The 21387-nt window shown below is 45.1% G+C and overlaps 1 protein-coding gene across 1 annotated transcript in view; it reads left to right on the forward strand.

Moving 5' to 3' along the window:
• LOC131944651 (dynein axonemal assembly factor 8) overlaps positions 1-21387 on the forward strand; it is a 59915-nt gene that overhangs the window by 16389 nt on the left and 22139 nt on the right. Inside the window, exons 19-33 of the mRNA XM_059305420.1 lie at positions 221-420; positions 610-631; positions 1448-1554; positions 2046-2178; positions 7623-7921; positions 8880-9052; positions 9539-9791; positions 10644-10839; positions 11266-11360; positions 11573-11684; positions 12563-12683; positions 13284-13374; positions 14723-14808; positions 16706-16775; positions 17299-17427. Coding sequence (XP_059161403.1) covers positions 221-420; positions 610-631; positions 1448-1554; positions 2046-2178; positions 7623-7921; positions 8880-9052; positions 9539-9791; positions 10644-10839; positions 11266-11360; positions 11573-11684; positions 12563-12683; positions 13284-13374; positions 14723-14808; positions 16706-16775; positions 17299-17427 — 2087 coding nt within the window. The remainder of the gene's footprint in view (positions 1-220; positions 421-609; positions 632-1447; positions 1555-2045; positions 2179-7622; positions 7922-8879; positions 9053-9538; positions 9792-10643; positions 10840-11265; positions 11361-11572; positions 11685-12562; positions 12684-13283; positions 13375-14722; positions 14809-16705; positions 16776-17298; positions 17428-21387) is intronic.

The raw sequence follows: 21387 nt of genomic DNA on the forward strand, positions 1-21387 counted from the left end.
TTTTGTTCCAAATTTCTGTTGGTTATCCAATGTTAGAATAAATATACAGGTTAGTCAAGTGCCATCAATCTTTTTCTTGGACAATGAAAGAGGTTTAAACCTACAAGTTATGTAGCTACCATATGGGGATATACTGCTCTCAGGTCCTAAAAGGGTAAAGTATTTTCTCTGTGGCACATTACCAAACAAAACGTAGACTAATCTGTGTGATTTTTTTCAGGAGTCCCCCAGAACATGACCCCCTATTTTTGTCCAGGGGCGCGGCTGGACGACCTGGATGTGGACAAGCCCCTGGAGGCCATTGCCCCCTGCACTGTGTTTCTCCTGAGGAAGGAGAACGCTGCTCACAACACCGCCAGTCTGTTGGAAGCTTACATGGTTCAGCTCACACTGGGCAGGCATCTAGGTCAGTGGGTGAAGGTGGCCTAGCTCACACTGGGCAGGCATCTAGGTCAGTGGGTGAGGGTGGTCTAGGTCACACTGGGCAGGCATCTAGGTCAGTGGGTGAGGGTGGCCTAGCTCACACTGGGCAGGCATCTAGGTCAGTGGGCAAGGGTGGTCTAGCTCACACTGGGCAGGCATCTAGGTCAGTGGGTCAGGGTGGCCTAGCTCACACTGGGCAGGCATCTAGGTCAGTGGGCGAGGGTAGTCTGACTCTAAACATAGTGCAAGTCTAGTGTTGTTTGTTTGCTACATCTAGCATTAAAATCTTATCCTTCTTTGAGAATGAAACTAAAATGATCGTGAATCCTATACACCTCTTAGAAAATTGTCTAACATGCCACCTCTAAGACACCTGTCTTACAAGACGCCCGTAAGACACTTATCCCACAAGACACCTGTCTCACAAGACACCTGTCCCACAAGACACCTGCCCCACAAGACACCTGTCCCACAAGACACCTGTCCCACAAGACACCTGTCCCACAAGACACCTGTCCCACAAGACACCTGTCCCACAAGACACCTGTCCCACAAGACACCTGTCCCACAAGACACCTGTCCCACAAGACACCTGTCCCACAAGACACCTGTAAGACACCTGTCCCACAAGACACCTGTCCCACAAGACACCTGTCCCACAAGACACCTGTAAGACACCTGTCCCACAAGACACCTGCCCCACAAGACACCTGTCCCACAAGACACCTGTCCCACAAGACACCTGTCCCACAAGACACCTGTCCCACAAGACACCTGTCCCACAAGACACCTGTCCCACAAGATACCTGTAAGACACCTGTCCCACAAGACACCTGTAAGACACCTGTCCCACAAGACACCTGTCCCACAAGACACCTGTCCCACAAGACACCTGCCCCACAAGACACCTGCCCCACAAGACACCTGTCCCACAAGACACCTGTCCCACAACACCTGTCCCACAAGCCACCCGCCCCACAAGACACCTGTCCCACATAATCCACCTGCCTCACCTGTACCCCAGGCTGCGTCCAACAAAGACTGGATGAGCCCCTGGTGTCCCAGCACCTGTTCCATGCTGTCATGTACACAGACGCCCTGCTGGCTCTCCTGGGTGGGGACTTTGCCAAGGTCAGTTGTTTTAATAGCAACTTTGCCAAGGTCAGTTGTTTTAATAGCAACTTTGCCAAGGTCAGTTGTTTTAATAGCAACTTTGCCAAGGTCAGTTGTTTTAATAGCTACTTTGCCAAGGTCAGTTGTTTTAATAGCAACTTTGCCAAGGTCAGTTGTTTTAATAGCAACTTTGCCAAGGTCTGTTGTTTTAATAGCAACTTTGCCAAGGTCAGTTGTTTTAATAGCAACTTTGCCAAGGTCAGTTGTTTTAATAGCAACTTTTCCTAGATCAATTGTTTTAATAGCAACTTTGCCAAGGCCAGTTGTTTTAATAGCAACTTTGGCAAGGTCAGTTGTTTTAATAGCAACTTTGCCAAGATCAGTTTTCTTAACAGGAACTTAAAAGGTTGATTTTTTGTAGGGTCTCTCTCAAGGGCAGTTATTTTGTGTTTGCTGTCTGTGAGTGTGTGACCACCAAACATATATGTTGACCCCATATGTCCCCACAGAGTCCAGAGTTTGACCTCTCCCACATGTGCCGTAGCTCCTCCGTCAACTTGAAAGTTGAAAAAGACCAGGAACAGGTCGCGACCTTGATTCTACTAGGTCATGACATACTTAAGAAATGTGGCCTTGAACTTGGTAGGTACTGGCTTGTTATCACTATCACCAATACTTCACTGAATTGTAATACCAGATTCACTTTAACTGGTTTGTAAACATTTGATTTAAAAGATCATCTATAACCTAGACCCTAGCATCAGAGTAATCTATCAGAGCCTAGACCCTAACTTCTATCAGTGAGCTTAATCTACAAGAGCCACCAACTATCCAGCATTAACCTTGTGTTCCCTGTGTTGTGTCCCCAGCCAAGATTCTGAACGTCCTCCCATACTCCAGCATTAACCTCCCTGTGTTGTGTCCCCAGCCAAGATTCTGAACGTCCTCCCATACTCCAGCATTAACCTTGTGTTCCCTGTGTTGTGTCCCCAGCCAAGATTCTGAACATCCTCCCACACTCCAGCATTAACCTCCCTGTGTTGTGTCCCCAGCCAAGATTCTGAACGTCCTCCCATACTCCAGCATTATATTCCCTGTGTTGTGTCCCCAGCCAAGATTCTGAACGTCCTCCCATACTCCAGCATTAACCTCCCTGTGTTGTGTCCCCAGCCAAGATTCTGAACGTCCTCCCATACTCCAGCATTATATTCCCTGTGTTGTGTCCCCAGCCAAGATTCTGAACGTCCTCCCATACTCCAGCATTAACCTCCCTGTGTTGTGTCCCCAGCCAAGATTCTGAACGTCCCCCCATACTCCAGCATTAACCTTGTGTTCCCTGTGTTGTGTCCCCAGCCAAGATTCTGAACGTCCCCCCATACTCCAGCATTAACCTTGTGTTGTGTCCCCAGCCAAGATTCTGAACGCCCTCCCATACTCCAGCATTAACCTTGTGTTCCCTGTGTTGTGTCCCCAGCCAAGATTCTGAACGTCCCCCCCATACTCCAGCATTAACCTTGTGTTCCCTGTGTTGTGTCCCCAGCCAAGATTCTGAACGTCCCCCCATACTCCAGCATTAACCTTGTGTTGTGTCCCCAGCCAAGATTCTGAACGCCCTCCCATACTCCAGCATTAACCTTGTGTTCCCTGTGTTGTGTCCCCAGCCAAGATTCTGAACGTCCCCCCCATACTCCAGCATTAACCTTGTGTTCCCTGTGTTGTGTCCCCAGCCAAGATTCTGAACATCCTCCCATACTCCAGCATTATGTTCCCTGTGTTGTGTCCCCAGCCAAGATTCTGAACGTCCTCCCATACTCCAGCATTAACCTTGTGTTCCCTGTGTTGTGTCCCCAGCCAAGATTCTGAACATCCTCCCATACTCCAGCATTATATTCCCTGTGTTGTGTCCCCAGCCAAGATTCTGAACGTCCTCCCATACTCCAGCATTATATTCCCTGTGTTGTGTCCCCAGCCAAGATTCTGAACGTCCTCCCATACTCCAGCATTAACCTCCCTGTGTTGTGTCCCCAGCCAAGATTCTGAACGTCCTCCCATACTCCAGCATTAACCTTGTGTTCCCTGTGTTGTGTCCCCAGCCAAGATTCTGAACATCCTCCCATACTCCAGCATTATATTCCCTGTGTTGTGTCCCCAGCCAAGATTCTGAACATCCTCCCATACTCCAGCATTATATTCCCTGTGTTGTGTCCCCAGCCAAGATTCTGAACGTCCTCCCATACTCCAGCATTAACCTCCCTGTGTTGTGTCCCCAGCCAAGATTCTGAACGTCCTCCCATACTCCAGCATTAACCTCCCTGTGTTGTGTCCCCAGCCAAGATTCTGAACATCCTCCCATACTCCAGCATTAACCTTGTGTTCCCTGTGTTGTGTCCCCAGCCAAGATTCTGAACGTCCCCCCATACTCCAGCATTAACCTCCCTGTGTTGTGTCCCCAGCCAAGATTCTGAACGTCCTCCCATACTCCAGCATTAACCTTGTGTTCCCTGTGTTGTGTCCCCAGCCAAGATTCTGAACGTCCTCCCATACTCCAGCATTATGTTCCCTGTGTTGTGTCCCCAGCCAAGATTCTGAACGTCCTCCCATACTCCAGCATTATGTTCCCTGTGTTGTGTCCCCAGCCAAGATTCTGAACGTCCTCCCATACTCCAGCATTAACCTCCCTGTGTTGTGTCCCCAGCCAAGATTCTGAACATCCTCCCATACCCCAGCATTAACCTTGTGTTCCCTGTGTTGTGTCCCCAGCCAAGATTCTGAACATCCTCCCATACTCCAGCATTATATTCCCTGTGTTGTGTCCCCAGCCAAGATTCTGAACGTCCCCCCATACTCCAGCATTAACCTTGTGTTCCCTGTGTTGTGTCCCCAGCCAAGATTCTGAACGTCCTCCCATACTCCAGCATTAACCTCCCTGTGTTGTGTCCCCAGCCAAGATTCTGAACGTCCTCCCATACTCCAGCATTATATTCCCTGTGTTGTGTCCCCAGCCAAGATTCTGAACGTCCCCCCATACTCCAGCATTAACCTCCCTGTGTTGTGTTCCCAGCCAAGATTCTGAACGTCCTCCCATACTCCAGCATTAACCTTGTGTTCCCTGTGTTGTGTCCCCAGCCAAGATTCTGAACGTCCTCCCATACTCCAGCATTAACCTTGTGTTCCCTGTGTTGTGTCCCCAGCCAAGATTCTGAACGTCCTCCCATACTCCAGCATTAACCTTGTGTTCCCTGTGTTGTGTCCCCAGCCAAGATTCTGAACATCCTCCCATACTCCAGCATTATGTTCCCTGTGTTGTGTCCCCAGCCAAGATTCTGAACATCCTCCCATACTCCAGCATTATGTTCCCTGTGTTGTGTCCCCAGCCAAGATTCTGAACGTCCTCCCATACTCCAGCATTAACCTTGTGTTCCCTGTGTTGTGTCCCCAGCCAAGATTCTGAACATCCTCCCATACTCCAGCATTATGTTCCCTGTGTTGTGTCCCCAGCCAAGATTCTGAACGTCCTCCCATACTCCAGCATTATATTCCCTGTGTTGTGTCCCCAGCCAAGATTCTGAACGTCCCCCCATACTCCAGCATTAACCTCCCTGTGTTGTGTCCCCAGCCAAGATTCTGAACATCCTCCCATACTCCAGCATTATGTTCCCTGTGTTGTGTCCCCAGCCAAGATTCTGAACGTCCTCCCATACTCCAGCATTAACCTCCCTGTGTTGTGTCCCCAGCCAAGATTCTGAACGTCCCCCCATACTCCAGCATTAACCTTGTGTTCCCTGTGTTGTGTCCCCAGCCAAGATTCTGAACGTCCCCCCATACTCCAGCATTAACCTTGTGTTGTGTCCCCAGCCAAGATTCTGAACGCCCTCCCATACTCCAGCATTAACCTTGTGTTGTGTCCCCAGCCAAGATTCTGAACGTCCCCCCATACTCCAGCATTAACCTTGTGTTGTGTCCCCAGCCAAGATTCTGAACGTCCCCCCATACTCCAGCATTAACCTTGTGTTCCCTGTGTTGTGTCCCCAGCCAAGATTCTGAACGTCCCCCCATACTCCAGCATTAACCTTGTGTTGTGTCCCCAGCCAAGATTCTGAACATCCTCCCATACTCCAGCATTATGTTCCCTGTGTTGTGTCCCCAGCCAAGATTCTGAACGTCCTCCCATACTCCAGCATTAACCTCCCTGTGTTGTGTCCCCAGCCAAGATTCTGAACATCCTCCCATACTCCAGCATTAACCTTGTGTTCCCTGTGTTGTGTCCCCAGCCAAGATTCTGAACATCCTCCCATACTCCAGCATTATATTCCCTGTGTTGTGTCCCCAGCCAAGATTCTGAACGTCCTCCCATACTCCAGCATTATATTCCCTGTGTTGTGTCCCCAGCCAAGATTCTGAACGTCCTCCCATACTCCAGCATTATATTCCCTGTGTTGTGTCCCCAGCCAAGATTCTGAACGTCCTCCCATACTCCAGCATTATATTCCCTGTGTTGTGTCCCCAGCCAAGATTCTGAACGTCCCCCCATACCCCAGCATTAACCTTGTGTTGTGTCCCCAGCCAAGATTCTGAACGTCCTCCCATACTCCAGCATTATGTTCCCTGTGTTGTGTCCCCAGCCAAGATTCTGAACGTCCCCCCATACCCCAGCATTAACCTTGTGTTCCCTGTGTTGTGTCCCCAGCCAAGATTCTGAACGTCCTCCCATACTCCAGCATTATATTCCCTGTGTTGTGTCCCCAGCCAAGATTCTGAACGTCCTCCCATACTCCAGCATTAACCTTGTGTTCCCTGTGTTGTGTCCCCAGCCAAGATTCTGAACATCCTCCCATACTCCAGCATTATATTCCCTGTGTTGTGTCCCCAGCCAAGATTCTGAACGTCCTCCCATACTCCAGCATTATATTCCCTGTGTTGTGTCCCCAGCCAAGATTCTGAACATCCTCCCATACTCCAGCATTATATTCCCTGTGTTGTGTCCCCAGCCAAGATTCTGAACGTCCTCCCATACTCCAGCATTAACCTTGTGTTCCCTGTGTTGTGTCCCCAGCCAAGATTCTGAACATCCTCCCATACTCCAGCATTAACCTCCCTGTGTTGTGTCCCCAGCCAAGATTCTGAACGTCCTCCCATACTCCAGCATTAACCTTATGTTCCCTGTGTTGTGTCCCCAGCCAAGATTCTGAACGTCCTCCCATACTCCAGCATTATGTTCCCTGTGTTGTGTCCCCAGCCAAGATTCTGAACGTCCTCCCATACTCCAGCATTAACCTTGTGTTCCCTGTGTTGTGTCCCCAGCCAAGATTCTGAACGTCCTCCCATACTCCAGCATTAACCTTGTATTCCCTGTGTTGTGTCCCCAGCCAAGATTCTGAACGTCCTCCCATACTCCAGCATTATATTCCCTGTGTTGTGTCCCCAGCCAAGATTCTGAACGTCCTCCCATACTCCAGCATTAACCTTGTGTTCCCTGTGTTGTGTCCCCAGCCAAGATTCTGAACGTCCTCCCATACTCCAGCATTAACCTTGTGTTCCCTGTGTTGTGTCCCCAGCCAAGATTCTGAACATCCTCCCATACTCCAGCATTAACCTCCCTGTGTTGTGTCCCCAGCCAAGATTCTGAACGTCCTCCCATACTCCAGCATTATATTCCCTGTGTTGTGTCCCCAGCCAAGATTCTGAACATCCTCCCATACTCCAGCATTAACCTCCCTGTGTTGTGTCCCCAGCCAAGGTTCTGAACGTCCTCCCATACTCCAGCATTATATTCCCTGTGTTGTGTCCCCAGCCAAGATTCTGAACATCCTCCCATACTCCAGCATTAACCTCCCTGTGTTGTGTCCCCAGCCAAGGTTCTGAACGTCCTCCCATACTCCAGCATTATATTCCCTGTGTTGTGTCCCCAGCCAAGATTCTGAACATCCTCCCATACTCCAGCATTAACCTCCCTGTGTTGTGTCCCCAGCCAAGATTCTGAACGTCCTCCCATACTCCAGCATTAACCTCCCTGTGTTGTGTCCCCAGCCAAGATTCTGAACGTCCTCCCATACTCCAGCATTAACCTCCCTGTGTTGTGTCCCCAGCCAAGATTCTGAACGTCCTCCCATACTCCAGCAGGACCCCCCTGCAGGCTGTGCTCTCAGAGAAGTTTGAGCTGCTGGGCCTCAAGTGGACGCCGTCCCTTAGCATGTACCAGGCCAAGGAGCTGACGCCGTACGAGGTGGGGGACAAGCGCTGGAGGTCCAGCATCCGGTCCCTGGCCTCGGAGCCTGCACTTGTTCTGGCGCTGAGAGGGGTCAACATCTTCACAAGGCTGAGGCCCATTGTTGAGGAGCAGAGTAGCTCGTCCAAATCTTTACCTGCTAGCATTCACACCAAAAATGTAAGGTTTTAAATGAGTAGCTTGTCCAAATCTTCAATCATTCACTCCAAAAATGTAAGGTTTTAAATGAGTAGCTCGTCCAAATCTTCAATCATTCACTCCAAAAATGTAAGGTTTTAAATGAGTAGCTTGTCCAAATCTTCAATCATTCACTCCAAAAATGTAAGGCTCTAAATGAGTAGCTCGTCCAAATCTTCAATCATTCACTCCAAAAATGTAAGGTTTTAAATGAGTAGCTTGTCCAAATCTTCAATCATTCACTCCAAAAATGTAAGGCTCTAAATGAGTAGCTCGTCCAAATCTTCAATCATTCACTCCAAAAATGTAAGGTTTTAAATGAGTAGCTTGTCCAAATCTTCAATCATTCACTCCAAAAATGTAAGGCTCTAAATGAGTAGCTCGTCCAAATCTTCAATCATTCACTCCAAAAATGTAAGGCTCTAAATGAGTAGCTCGTCCAAATCTTCACAGGCTAACATTCACCCCAAAAAAGTAAGGTTTCGTATTTGTCATTGATAGGATAGGGCCTCGCATAGGACAGTGTGTTTAATGTTATCTAGTGCTGTTAGTGTTGTGATATTGTGGAAGTAGTAAATTGCAACAGTTGTTGTCCTTAAGTGGTGACTACAATGAAAAAGTTGTGTGGAAAATGTTGAAATGTGAGATAGTTGTGTGGATAGTGTGCAGTGAGACAATTGTGTGGATAGTGCACAGTGAGACATGTGTGTGGATAGTGTTGAAGCAGAAAAGTTGTGTAGATAGCGTTGAAGCAGAAAAGTTGTGTGGATAGTGTTGAAGCAGAAAAGTTGTGTGGATAGTGTTGAAGCAGAAAAGTTGTTTTGATAGCATTTAAGCAGAAAAGTTGTGTGGATAGCATTTAAGCAGAAAAGTTGTGTAGATAGCATTGAAGCAGAAAAGTTGTGTGAATACTTTAACACCAAGTACCCTTTTGTTACAGAAGGAGCAGCCGCTCCAATGCATCATGTCGCACAATATGAATGAGACGGAGATGTTTGCACGCCTGTTTTTCTTTCCATCTGACCTTTACCCTGACCCACAGTCAAGGTCACTGCTGCCTTTCTTACCCGAGTCTAAGATGTATTTCAATCTGAGGGAAGAGGAGTCAGAAAAGTGAGTATGTACAGAAGTCAGACAAGTGGGTAATTAAAGGAGTCAGAAAAGTGGGTAGGTAGAGGAGTCAGACAAGTGGGTAGGTAGAGGTGAGTTAGTGTCACACTAACTGATGGACCGATTTAAACACAAGTCAATGAGGCAGGACAGTCGTACTGTAGAGCTCATGGTTGCTAACTGGAAAGTTTTGAGTTGGGACCCCATGGTTAAGTAAGAGTCCCTGAGTCCACCCAGCTCTAATGGGTGCCAATCTCATATTAAGGAAAGTAACTGCTGCTGGGCATAGTGCTGATCACACTATCCCTTCATATGCTAAGGTTCCAAAACCCCCATGTACCACCAGGTTTGAAAGGGTAGCTTTATTTCACAATACACAAGAGAGGAGCTAAGAGCACAGAGAAGAATGCATGTAATCAAACACTAATTAACTAATTTAACCCACACCTTTGTTCTAATGACCACCACCCCCCCCCCCCCCCCCCCCAGTGAGATCAGACGAAGATTTTCTCTGAAGCCGCTGGATGAACTCAACCTGACCCAGGAGGCGCTGATGGAGGAAATGGTTGCTGGGCAACAGCCAATCACAACAGCCATGGTGGTCAAGCCAGCTGCCGTACAGAAATATCTGCCCAGGATCCTGAAGAAAATTGTTCAGGAGAAGTTTGAGATTGTAGGCCTAAGGCTGGTGATGCTGGGTACTGACACAGCTGAGGCTTTTGTGCCAGCTACTTTAAGGAAGGTTGGTCATCTCACATACAACATACAACATCTAGTTTAAGGAAGGTTGGTCATACAACATACAACATCTGCTTTAAGGAAGGTTGGTCATCTCACATACAACATACAACATCTTCCATAAGGAAGGTTGGTCAACTAACACAATAAAAGACCATAATGATGTATTTTGTTCAACAAATCTGCTTTATTACTGCCTAAAATGGATTCTTTTGTTAAATGCTCCCAAACCTATATCCCCTAATCCCATGTCCTCTTATCCCATATCCCTATAATCCCACTTACACTAATTAATCCCACATCCCCCCTAACTCCCATGTCCCCATATCCCATTTCCTAATCCCATGTCCCTATAATCTCACACTATTTAATCCCATATCCCCTAATCCCACATCCCCTAATCCCACATCCCCTAATCCCAAATCCCCTAATCCCACATCCCCTAATCCCACATCCCCTAATCCCACATCCCCTAATTCCACATCCCCTAATCCCACATCCCCTAATCCCACATCCCCTAATTCCACATCCCCTAATTCCACATCCCCTAATCCCACATCCCCTAATCCCACATCCCTTCATCCCACATCCCCTAATCCCACATCCCCTAATCCCACATCCCCTAATCCCACATCCCCTCATCCCACATCCCCTCATCCCACATCCCCTAATCCCACATCCCCTATTCCCACATCCCCTAATCCCTCATCCCACATCCCCTAATCCCACATCCCCTAATCTCATAATTCCATTTTTCCTGATCCCATGTCCTCTGACTCCATGTCCCCCCCCCCCCCCCACAGGACACCACATTTGACTTCATGTCCCCTAAGCTCATGTCCCTGTCCCCCCACAGGACACCACATCCAGACACAAGTGTCTTGAAGCCATGTGCTGCGGCCCCGCCCTTGTCCTGGCCCTCCAGTCCCCCAACGCCATCAAACACCTGTGTGACCTGGTCGGCCCTGAGGAACCCATGGCCGCACGACGCCAGAGTCAGTTCTTGTGGCGGGGAGAGTTTGGTAGCGACCTGTTCAACAATGGCATTTATTGTGAGTTGTATCTCTATGATTTTGTTTTCATTAATTTACAATTTAAATTGTATTAATTTAATAGTGCTAATAGAACAATTAGACTTCCAAAGGTTAAGGCAAACAGACATGAAGATTGCAAAAAAAGTTGGGTTTTTAATAAGGGGAGGTAACCTAAAATTAAGACATGTTTTTTGCTTTATATTGATTACTTCCCTTACATTTTCGTTTTAATCAAGTTCTTGGTATGACCTTTAACTTCATTGTTCAGATGTTAAAAAATGCCAGTCAGTTTATATATTTGTTTATAACCTCATTATTTAATTAAAATGTGATTTTTATCAAAGTAGGGTACATGAAAATCTTGAATTGAATCATCCATACAGGTTTTATATGGATGCTATCCGTGTAGTAAAATTAAAATCTTGAATTAAATCATCCATACAGGTTCTGGGTTTTATGTGGATGCTATCCGTGACCTAAACCTCCTGTTTCCTGATGGGCTGTGTTGCCATTATTCTCAGCTCTTGGCCAATGAGAGAGTCAGTTTTTTTTAAAAATTTCTTTAATTATCTCCCCTTAATCAATATTTAACGGTAATTTATTATATGTATTTTAGTTACAAATGTCTTGAAAATTGTTACTGTTTTATTATATTTATTATATTAATTTATTATAAAAATATTATTACTTAAAACAGAATATAAATGACTTGAGTTGTCTATTTACTGTTTGAATGTGAAATGTTTGACAGATTACATCCCCTGCATGTGACAGTGTGATAGACACTAGCTCTAATTTGTCACGTCATGTGGTGTTGGCACAGGAGCATCATGCTGGCGTGTCACATGATGTGACGATAGAAGGTAGGTCAGGGTCATAGGGTGGGTGTCAGATACGGTGACGTGGTGTGTAGGTCATGCTGACGTATATATGATATGGGTCATGGCTATATGTTATGTAGGTCAAGGTTATATGTTATGTAGGTCAAGGTTATATGTTCTGGAGGTCAAGGTTATATGTTCTGGAGGTCAGATGTGTAGGTAATGCTGACTTATATATTATGTAGGTCAAGGTTATATGTTATGTAGGCCAAGGTTATATGTTCTATATGTCAAGGTTATATGTCCTGGAGGTCAATGGTATATGTTCTGTAGGTCAATGCTATATGTTCTGTTGGTCAAGGTTATATGTTCTGTTGGTCAAGTTTATATGTTTTGTGGTTCAAGGTTATGTTATGTAGGTCAAGGTTATGTGTTATGTAGGTCAAGGTTATATTTTCTGTAGGTTGTGTAATGTGTAGGTAATGCTTTAAAACTATGTTGTTAATGCCATTGACACAATAAACACCAAAAAACACCTTAGCTATTCTCAAATCAGTACCTGAAGCCTTATTGATAACTGCTGTACACTCCAGTCAGCTATGCAGACACTTGATACGACCGTCAAAATATAGCATTATGTAATATGAGTCAAACTTCCATTCCAATATCCTAAACATATGTATTACTATAAATATAAGCTAAATATAAATTGCAGTTGACTGAAATGAGCACATTGTCTATTTCAGCTCACCACTTGTCTCACCATTTGTCTCACCACTTGTCTCACCATTTTTCTCACCACTTGTCTCACCACTTGTCTCACCATTTGTCTCACCTCTTGTCTCTCCACTTGTCTCTCCACTTGTCTCACCACTTGTCTCACCATTTGTCTCACCACTTGTCTCACCATTGTGTTGCAGAGGTTCACCACCTGTTGTTACAGACCAACTGTCTGGTGCTGACCCCTCCCCTGGTCAAGTCCAGCTCTCGCAGCAAGGAACTGGCTGGCACCGAGCTGCTGGCAGTCTTCATCAACCTGGGGTAAGGTTGTTGTGAACACACGGACACGCCTTTTGGAATTTCCTATGCCTAGCGCAACACTTATGACAAACAACCACAAACAGATTACAAAACAAGACTGAATGAAAACAAAGGCCCGTTGAAACTAAAAGAATTTAATAGTATCTACCCCAATCTACACCTAACACAGTCTATTCTAAACACAAAATATACAAGCTAGTAAAGCTACAATACAGTGACTAAAATCTAGTATAGACCTAACCTTTTCTAGCCTTGGAGATCTGGACGAAACTGAGGCAATCACACACCTTTTCATACACCTTATATACTGTTTCATAAACTGGTACAACTGACAGCACAAGAACTGAACAAGGACGAACGGGATAGGGTACCAAGTGCAAACAACATTCACCCCCTTTCATCCCCCTTCACTCGTTCACTACAAAGGTGTCTTTATACACCAACTTAGGTACCAGGTTCTAATCCTGCTGGCACTGAGCTGCTAGCAGTCTTCATCAACCTACGACATCTTATGTTGACCTACGACCTCTTGTGTTGACCTACGACCTCTTGTGTTGACCTACGACCTCTTGTGTTGACCTATGACCTCTTGTGTTGCAGGTTCCACCTGGTGGCAGCGAGGCTGGTGTGGCTGACACAGAAACAGGCCGAGTGTTTCCTCTGTGTCAGGGGAGGGGGCAGTTTTCAACAGGTCAGTTTTTGTAAGCTTTCAGTTGGTCATTTTTTGTCAGCTTTCAACAGGTCAGTTTTTGTCAGCTTTCAACAGGTCAGTTTTTGTCAGCTTTCAACAGTCAGTTTTTGTCAACTTCATTAGGTCAGTTTTTGTCAGCTTTCAACTGGTCAGTTTTTGTCAACTTTCAACAGGTCAGTTTTTGTCAGCTTTCAACTGGTCAGTTTTTGTCAAATTTCAGTTGGTCAGTTTTTGTCAGCTATCAGTTGGTCAGTTTTTGTCAGCTTTCAACAGGTCAGTTTTTGTCAGCTTTCAGTTGGTTAGTTTTTGTCAGCTATCAGTTGGTAAGTTTTGGTCAGCTTTCAACAGGTCAGTTTTTGTCAGCTTTCAACTGGTCAGTTTTTGTCAGCTTTCAGTTGGTCAGTTTTTGTCAGCTATCAGTTGGTCAGTTTTGGTCAGCTTTCAACAGGTCAGTTTTTGTCAGCTTTCAACTGGTCAGTTTTTGTCAGCTTTCAGTTGGTCAGTTTTTGTCAGCTATCAGTTGGTCAGTTTTGGTCAGCTTTCAACAGGTCAGTTTTTGTCAGCTTTCAACTGGTCAGTTTTTGTCAAATTTCAGTTGGTCAGTTTTTTGCCAACTATCGACAAGTCAGCTTAGCCCTTTAAAACTTGTCAAATGAATATTACTTTAACTGAATGTCTCTCGAAGATGGACTTTAAATAAAGGTCTTATAGTTGTTTAATTATTATGTTTCATGTTTTTGCTAAACTGAAAAGTCCAGACTTCGAACCCTCAGGCAGATGAGGCTCAATGGTTGGGGACAGTAACCCATCTAGGAGAGACAACTCAGAAATCAAATATCTGCTGTTTATAGTTTATTCTTTTTCCCACGTTTTCTTTAACTTGCTTTCATCGCTTATAGTAGAGTGATCGCTTGCATTATTGTGAAGTATAGCATTTATTTTCTACTTTTTAGTTCAATCAGAAAACGTGGGTTTTTTTAAACTTTTTTAATGATTATTATTTGGGCTAAGGCTATGGAACCAACTTCAAAAAGAAAAGCAGGCTGAAATCAGAGTCAATGACCTGTTAGATGCATAACAGGTTGATACATAATTCTTAATTATGTTGGAGGAAATACGCCCAACATTACAACTAAGAATGAAGAAGTTTCATTATTGTTTATATTTTTTGCCGGCCATATTTGTGTGTGTTTTATTAACCCATCTATACAGAAGATTCAGGGACTTAAACCTGGCCACTGCACTAGGTTGGTTACTTTAGGAATTTAGTTAAGGACATTTTTTGACAAGTCTTTAAATTTATTTTTGGGTTAAGGCGCATAACTCCTGTATTTGACATTTCTTTCAGGTGAATTTCCTGAGTAGCGGCCCCTGTCTTGTTGTAGCGCTGCAGAGAGATAATGCAGTGTTAGCCTTTGATACCTTGCTTGGCCAGTAAGTTTTTTAATTGTTAGGTTAGTTAGTAAGTTTTTTAAATATATAGGTTAGCCAGTAAGTTTTTTAATTGTTTGCTTAGCCAGTAAGTTTTTTATTGTTAGGTTAGTTAGTAAGTTTTTTAATTATATTGGTTAGCCAGTAAGTTTTTTAAATATATAGCTTGGCCAGTAAGTTTTTTGTTTGTTTGCTTAGCCAGTAAGTTTTTTGTTTGTTTGCTTAGCCAGTAAGTTTTTTAATTTTTAGCTTAGCCAGTAAGTTTTTTAATTTTTAGCTTAGCCAGTAAGTTTTTTAATTGTTAGGTTAGTTAGTAAGTTTTTTAATTGTTTGTTTAGCCAGTAAGTTTTTTAATTGTTAGGTTAGTTAGTAAGTTTTTTGTTTGTTTGCTTAGCCAGTAAGTTTTTTGTTTGTTAGCTTAGCCAGTAAGTTTTTTAAATATTTAGCTTAGCCAGTAAGTTTTTTGTTTGTTAGCTTAGCCAGTAAGTTTTTTAAATATTTAGCTTAGCCAGTAAGTTTTTTGTTTGTTAGCTTAGCCAGTAAGTTTTTTAAATATTTAGCTTAGCCAGTAAGTTTTTTAATTGTTAGCTTAGCCAGTAAGTTTTTTAATTGTTAGCTTAGCCAGTAAGTTTTTTAATTGTTAGCTTAGCCAGTAAGTTTTTTAAATATTTAGCTTAGCCAGTAAGTTTTTTAATTGTTAGCTTAGCCAGTAAGTTTTTTAATTGTTAGCTTAGCCAGTAAGTTTTTTGTTTGTTTGGTTAGCCAGTAAGTTTTTTGTTTGTTTGGTTAGCCAGTAAGTTTTTTAACTATTTAGGTTAGCCAGTAAGTTTTTAAATTTTAAGGTTAGCCAGTAAGTTTTTAATTGTTTGGTTAGCCAGTAAGTTTTTTAAATTTTTAGCTTAGCCAGTAAGTGTTTTAACTGTTAGCTTAGCTAGTAAGTTTTTTAATTGTTAGGTTAGCCAGTAAGTTTTTTAATTATTAGCTTAGCCAGTAAGTTTTTAAATTATTAGCTTAGCCAGTAAGTTTTTTGTTTGGTTAGCCAGTAAGTTTTTTAAATATTTAGGTTAGCCAGTAAGTTTTTAAATTATTAGCTTAGCCAGTAAGTTTTTTGTTTGGTTAGCCAGTAAGTTTTTTAAATATTTAGGTTAGCCAGTAAGTTTTTAAATTATTAGCTTAGCCAGTAAGTTTTTTTAAGTATATAGGTTAGCCAGTAAGTTTTTTTTAAATATATAGGTTAGCCAGTAAGTTTTTTCAATTGTTAGATTAGCCAGTAAGTTTTTTAACTTTTAGCTTAGCCAGTAAGTTTTTTAAATATATAGCTTAGCCAGTAAGGTTTTTCAATTGTTGGCTCAACCAGTCCAGTAAGTTTTTTAATTGTTAGCTTAGTCGGTAAGATTTTTAAATGTATAGGTTAGCCAGTAAGTTTTTTAAATTGTTTGCTTAACCTGTAAGTTTTTTAATTGTTATGTTAGTCAGTAAGTTTCTTAATTTTTAGGTTAGCTAGTTAGTTTTTTAATTGTTTGCTTAGCCAGTAAGTTTTTTTTTTAGTTTTTAGCTTAGCCAGTAAGTTTTTTATTTGCTAGCTTAGCCAGGAAGTTTATTGTTTCCTAAAAATAGTTTTTTTAATTATTAGGTTAGCCAGTAATTTTTTTAAATGTTAGGTCAGCAAGTTTTTTTGTGCTTTATATAGTAAAGACATTTCTTTCACTTTTTTTCCCCTAAAGTAGTGCCTACCATGTTATTATCCTAAAACATCTAGCATCTTATTATTAATAAAATTTTCTGTTAGTATTTCCTATCCTATAATTATTCTAAAGTGGGTTCTACTAAGTTTTTATCCTTCAGTTTATCCTATCCCTATTATCCTAAAATAAAAAATTGTGCCATTATCCCCCACCAGAAGCAGCGAGGCCCTGCGTCTGATGAAAGAGTACGGGAGCCTGATACTGCGGCCACAGAATCTCACACAGGTAAGAACTACACACCTGACTTCTAGAAACTTCTCTGGGAATTTTCTTATTCTCTAATTCAGGTGGCACCATCTGTTTATGTTGCAGATCATCAATTGGTGCTTAAAATACTTTGAGAGCACAAATTATGTCTAATTCTTTACAACTGAAACCTTACTAGGGTTATAGTAAAACATGTTCACACATAATATCCTATCCAAATCTTCTTTATGCCTAACACAAACAGCCACACTAATATCCTCAAAGAGCTACACCCAACAGTGGAGATAGAGGTCCCAAACCTCTGTACTAGATCAGATGTTGTTCATCTACCCAAAAATGTTTTTTGCCTTGATGATCAGTGAAGTTTAACTTGGATTTTGTTCCTCACCATTCCTTGCCTTTTTGTTGACTGATTCAACTCCGTATCTTAAATTGATTTGTATACCAAACCATACCACACCCTGCCCATCTTACACTGCCCCCCCCCTGCACTATTGTTGTGTAACACAGTTTCTGTAAACTGTTTCCCTTGGTTCTGTAGATCTCACTCTGTTCTCTAGTGTTGACTCAAATGTTAGGAGAACCTGGTTTTATTTTTGAGAACCTTTCTAAACTAAGGGTATTTGACCCAGTGGTGCTAGTATCTTGTGAGAGAATAATGTTGGCTGTTGTAAGCTTTAAATTCAACTGATACTTTGGCTAACTTGTCTGATTGTAATATTTAATTATGCCACCTCTGTGCCTGTAACCCTCTCGTTACCCTCCCCATCTTCTTTGTCTTATGGCACAAGTTGTGCCCCCCTCCCCCTTCCACTTCTATTAGCAACAAAACACACCCCCCCCCACACACACACACACACCCTGTAAAAAAATTTAACTGAGGATGATTGGTATTCCACGCTGTAATCTCCCCACCAGATGTTAAATTAACTCGTCCAAGTTTTTCATTTTCTCGGTTCTGTCCCCTGGCTCAGCCCACCACACCCTCACAGCAGGTACCCTCGACTACATCAACACAGGAATTAATTATTTAGTCGCCAGTGACATTTGAAGGATTTTATTATTAAGTTCTTTGCATTGAAACTACGATTCATGGGATTACACGCTACAAGTTCAAATAGTCAAAATACTAGTCGTAAAGTTGAATTATAGATGAATCGAGGTTCTAATTTGAGGGGGGAAAAAATAAAATAAATTTAAAAAAAAAAACCTTTAATTTTAAAGGCCCGTAACTTTCGTTAATAACAGGCAAGGTTTTCCATCACTATAATCCTGCCCGCAATGAAAATTCGACAAGTACCTCTAAAGTACTTAATGGAAAAGGCAGTCATTGATTCGCTGGCCTACGACGGTGGAGAGTGCCGTTTTTTTTTCTCCGGGCCAACTTTTCGTTTTCCAGTGCAGGCATGGCTCCCGTTAATGAAATGATTCATCCGTTAAAAAACTGAAACAACGCCGCATGCATGTTTTACATTAGCTGGCCCTGCTCGGTGAATAACGAAACAAACAAAAAACAACCTGTAATGGAACTGTGCGACTAGATATATGTCCGAAAATAAATGATGGCCATTTCTTTAAGGCCAATTGGGAAATTAGAAATATGACATGGCATATTTTTGGTGAGTTAAAAAAAATATGGATGTTGATTAAAATATGGATGTTAATTAAAGTATGGATGGTAATTAAGGTATGGATGGTAATTAACTTTGCATGATTGATTTTTTTTACTGCTGAATTGGCCTCTATAGATCCAATGTTGAAGATTTGTGTCTTTAATGAAGTACCGCGTCGTCCTCTGTGGAGCGCTAGCACATCGAATAGGCTATCCGAACCTGAAACCATATTGGCTACACTAAACCAGAATGGCTAGCCTATCGGAACACCGTAATGGCTACCTTAACACGTACATTGACCGTTTAGCCTAACGCTGTGAAAGTTGACAATTTAGCCTAATATCTGATAAGCCTGGAGCTAAACCACACTAACCACACCATCCACTCCAACCACACTAACCAACCAACCACTCCACCCACAGCAACCACTCCACCCACTCCACTCACACCACCCACACCAACCACACCACCCACACCACACCACCCACTCCACCCACACCAACCACACCACCCACACCACACCACCCACTCCACCCACACCAACCACTCCACCCACACCAACCACTCCACCCACACCAACCACTCCACCCACACCAACCACTCCACCCACACCACTCCACCCACACCACCCACACCACACCACCCACACCACACCACCCACTCCACCCACACCAACCACTCCACCCACACCAACCACTCCACCCACACTACTCCACACCACCCACACCACACCACCCACTCCACCCACACCACTCCACCCACACCACTCCACCCACACCACCCACTCCACCCACACCACCCACTCCACCCACACCACCCACTCCACCCACACCACTCCACCCACACCACTCCACCCACACCACCCACTCCACCCACACCACCCACTCCACCCACACCACCTACTCCACCCACACCACTCCACCCACACCACTCCACCCACACCACTCCACCCACACCACTCCACCCACACCACTCCACCCACACCACTCCACCCACACTAACAACTCCACCCACACCAACCACTCCACCCACACCACTCCACCCACACTAACCACTCCACCCACACCACTCCACCCACACCAACCACTCCACCCACACTAACAACTCCACCCACACCACCCACACCACCCACACCACTCCACCCACACCAACCACTCCACCCACACCACTCCACCCACACCAACCACTCCACCCACACCACTCCACCCACACCAACCACTCCACCCACACTAACAACTCCACCCACACCAACCACTCCACTCCACCCACACCACTCCACCCACACCACTCCACCCACACCACTCCACCCACACCAACCACTCCACCCACACCACTCCACCCACACCACTCCACCCACACCACTCCACCCACACTACTCCACACCACTCCACCCACACCACTCCACCCACACCACTCCACCCACACCACTCCACCCACACCAACCACTCCACCCACTCCACCCACACCACTCCACCCACACCACCCACTCCACCCACACCACTCCACCCACACCAACCACTCCACCCACACCACTCCACCCACACCACTCCACCCACACCAACCACTCCACCCACATCAACCACTCCACCCACACCACTCCACCCACACCAACCACTCCACCCACACCACTCCAACCACACCAACCACTCCACCCACACTAACAACTCCACCCACACCAACCACTCCACCCACACCACTCCACCCACACCACTCCACCCACAACACTCCAACCACTCCACTCCACCCACACCACTCCACCCACACCACTCCACCCACACCACTCCACCCACACCAACCACTCCACCCACACTAACAACTCCACCCACACCAACCACTCCACCCACACTAACAACTCCACCCACACCAACCACTCCACCCACACCACTCCACCCACACCAACCACTCCACCCACACCACTCCACCCACACCAACCACTCCACCCACACCAACCACTCCACCCACACCAACCACTCCACCCACACCACTCCACCCACACAACTCCACCCACACCAACCACTCCACCCACACCAACCACTCCACCCACACCACTCCACCCACACCACTCCACCCACACCAACCACTCCACCCACACCACTCCACCCACACCAACCACTCCACCCACACCACTCCACCCACACCAACCACTCCACCCACACCAACCACTCCACCCACACCACTCCACCCACACCACTCCACCCACACCAACCACTCCACCCACACCACTCCACCCACACCAACCACTCCACCCACACCACTCCACCCACACTAACAACTCCACCCACACCAACCACTCCACCCACACCACTCCATCCACACCACTCCACCCACACCACCCACCCACACTAACAACTCCACCCACACCAACCACTCCACCCACATTACTCCACCCACACCACCCACCCACACCAACCACTCCACCCACACCACCCACACCAACCACTCCACCCACACTAACAACTCCACCCACACCACCCACACCAACCACTCCACCCACACCACTCCACCCACACCACCCACACCAACCACTCCACCCACACTAACAACTCCACCCACACCACCCACACCATACCACTTCACCCACACGACCCACACAAAACAAGGAAGTGAGTGGTCCAGCTGGAACCAACCATCGAACTGTAACTAGCTTCAGCATCTAACCCTAACCAATACCTCGCACCTCATTACAACCCACATCTAAAACCCTAAACCCTTCTACGAACCCTAACCAGAACCCCATTACAACCCACATCTAAAACCCTAAACCCTTCTACTAATCCTAACCAGAACCCCATTACAACCCACATCTAAAACCCTAAACCCTTCTACGAACCCTAACCAGAACCCCATTACAACCCACATCTAAACCCTAACCCTTCTACTCCCCTATCCTAGGCTACAATTATTAAGACCAGCAACTAGCTCTAACCATCACTTCCCCCCTCCACATTACCCTGCCCCTCCCCCCGGGCCCTATAGCATTAACGACCCAACCCTTGTGATTAACCCACTGCCCACCC

Source organism: Physella acuta, unplaced genomic scaffold, assembly GCF_028476545.2.
Source record: "Physella acuta isolate Inbredline_101_S28 unplaced genomic scaffold, ASM2847654v3 ptg000048l, whole genome shotgun sequence".
In the NCBI taxonomy this organism is placed as follows: Eukaryota; Metazoa; Mollusca; class Gastropoda; family Physidae; genus Physella; species Physella acuta.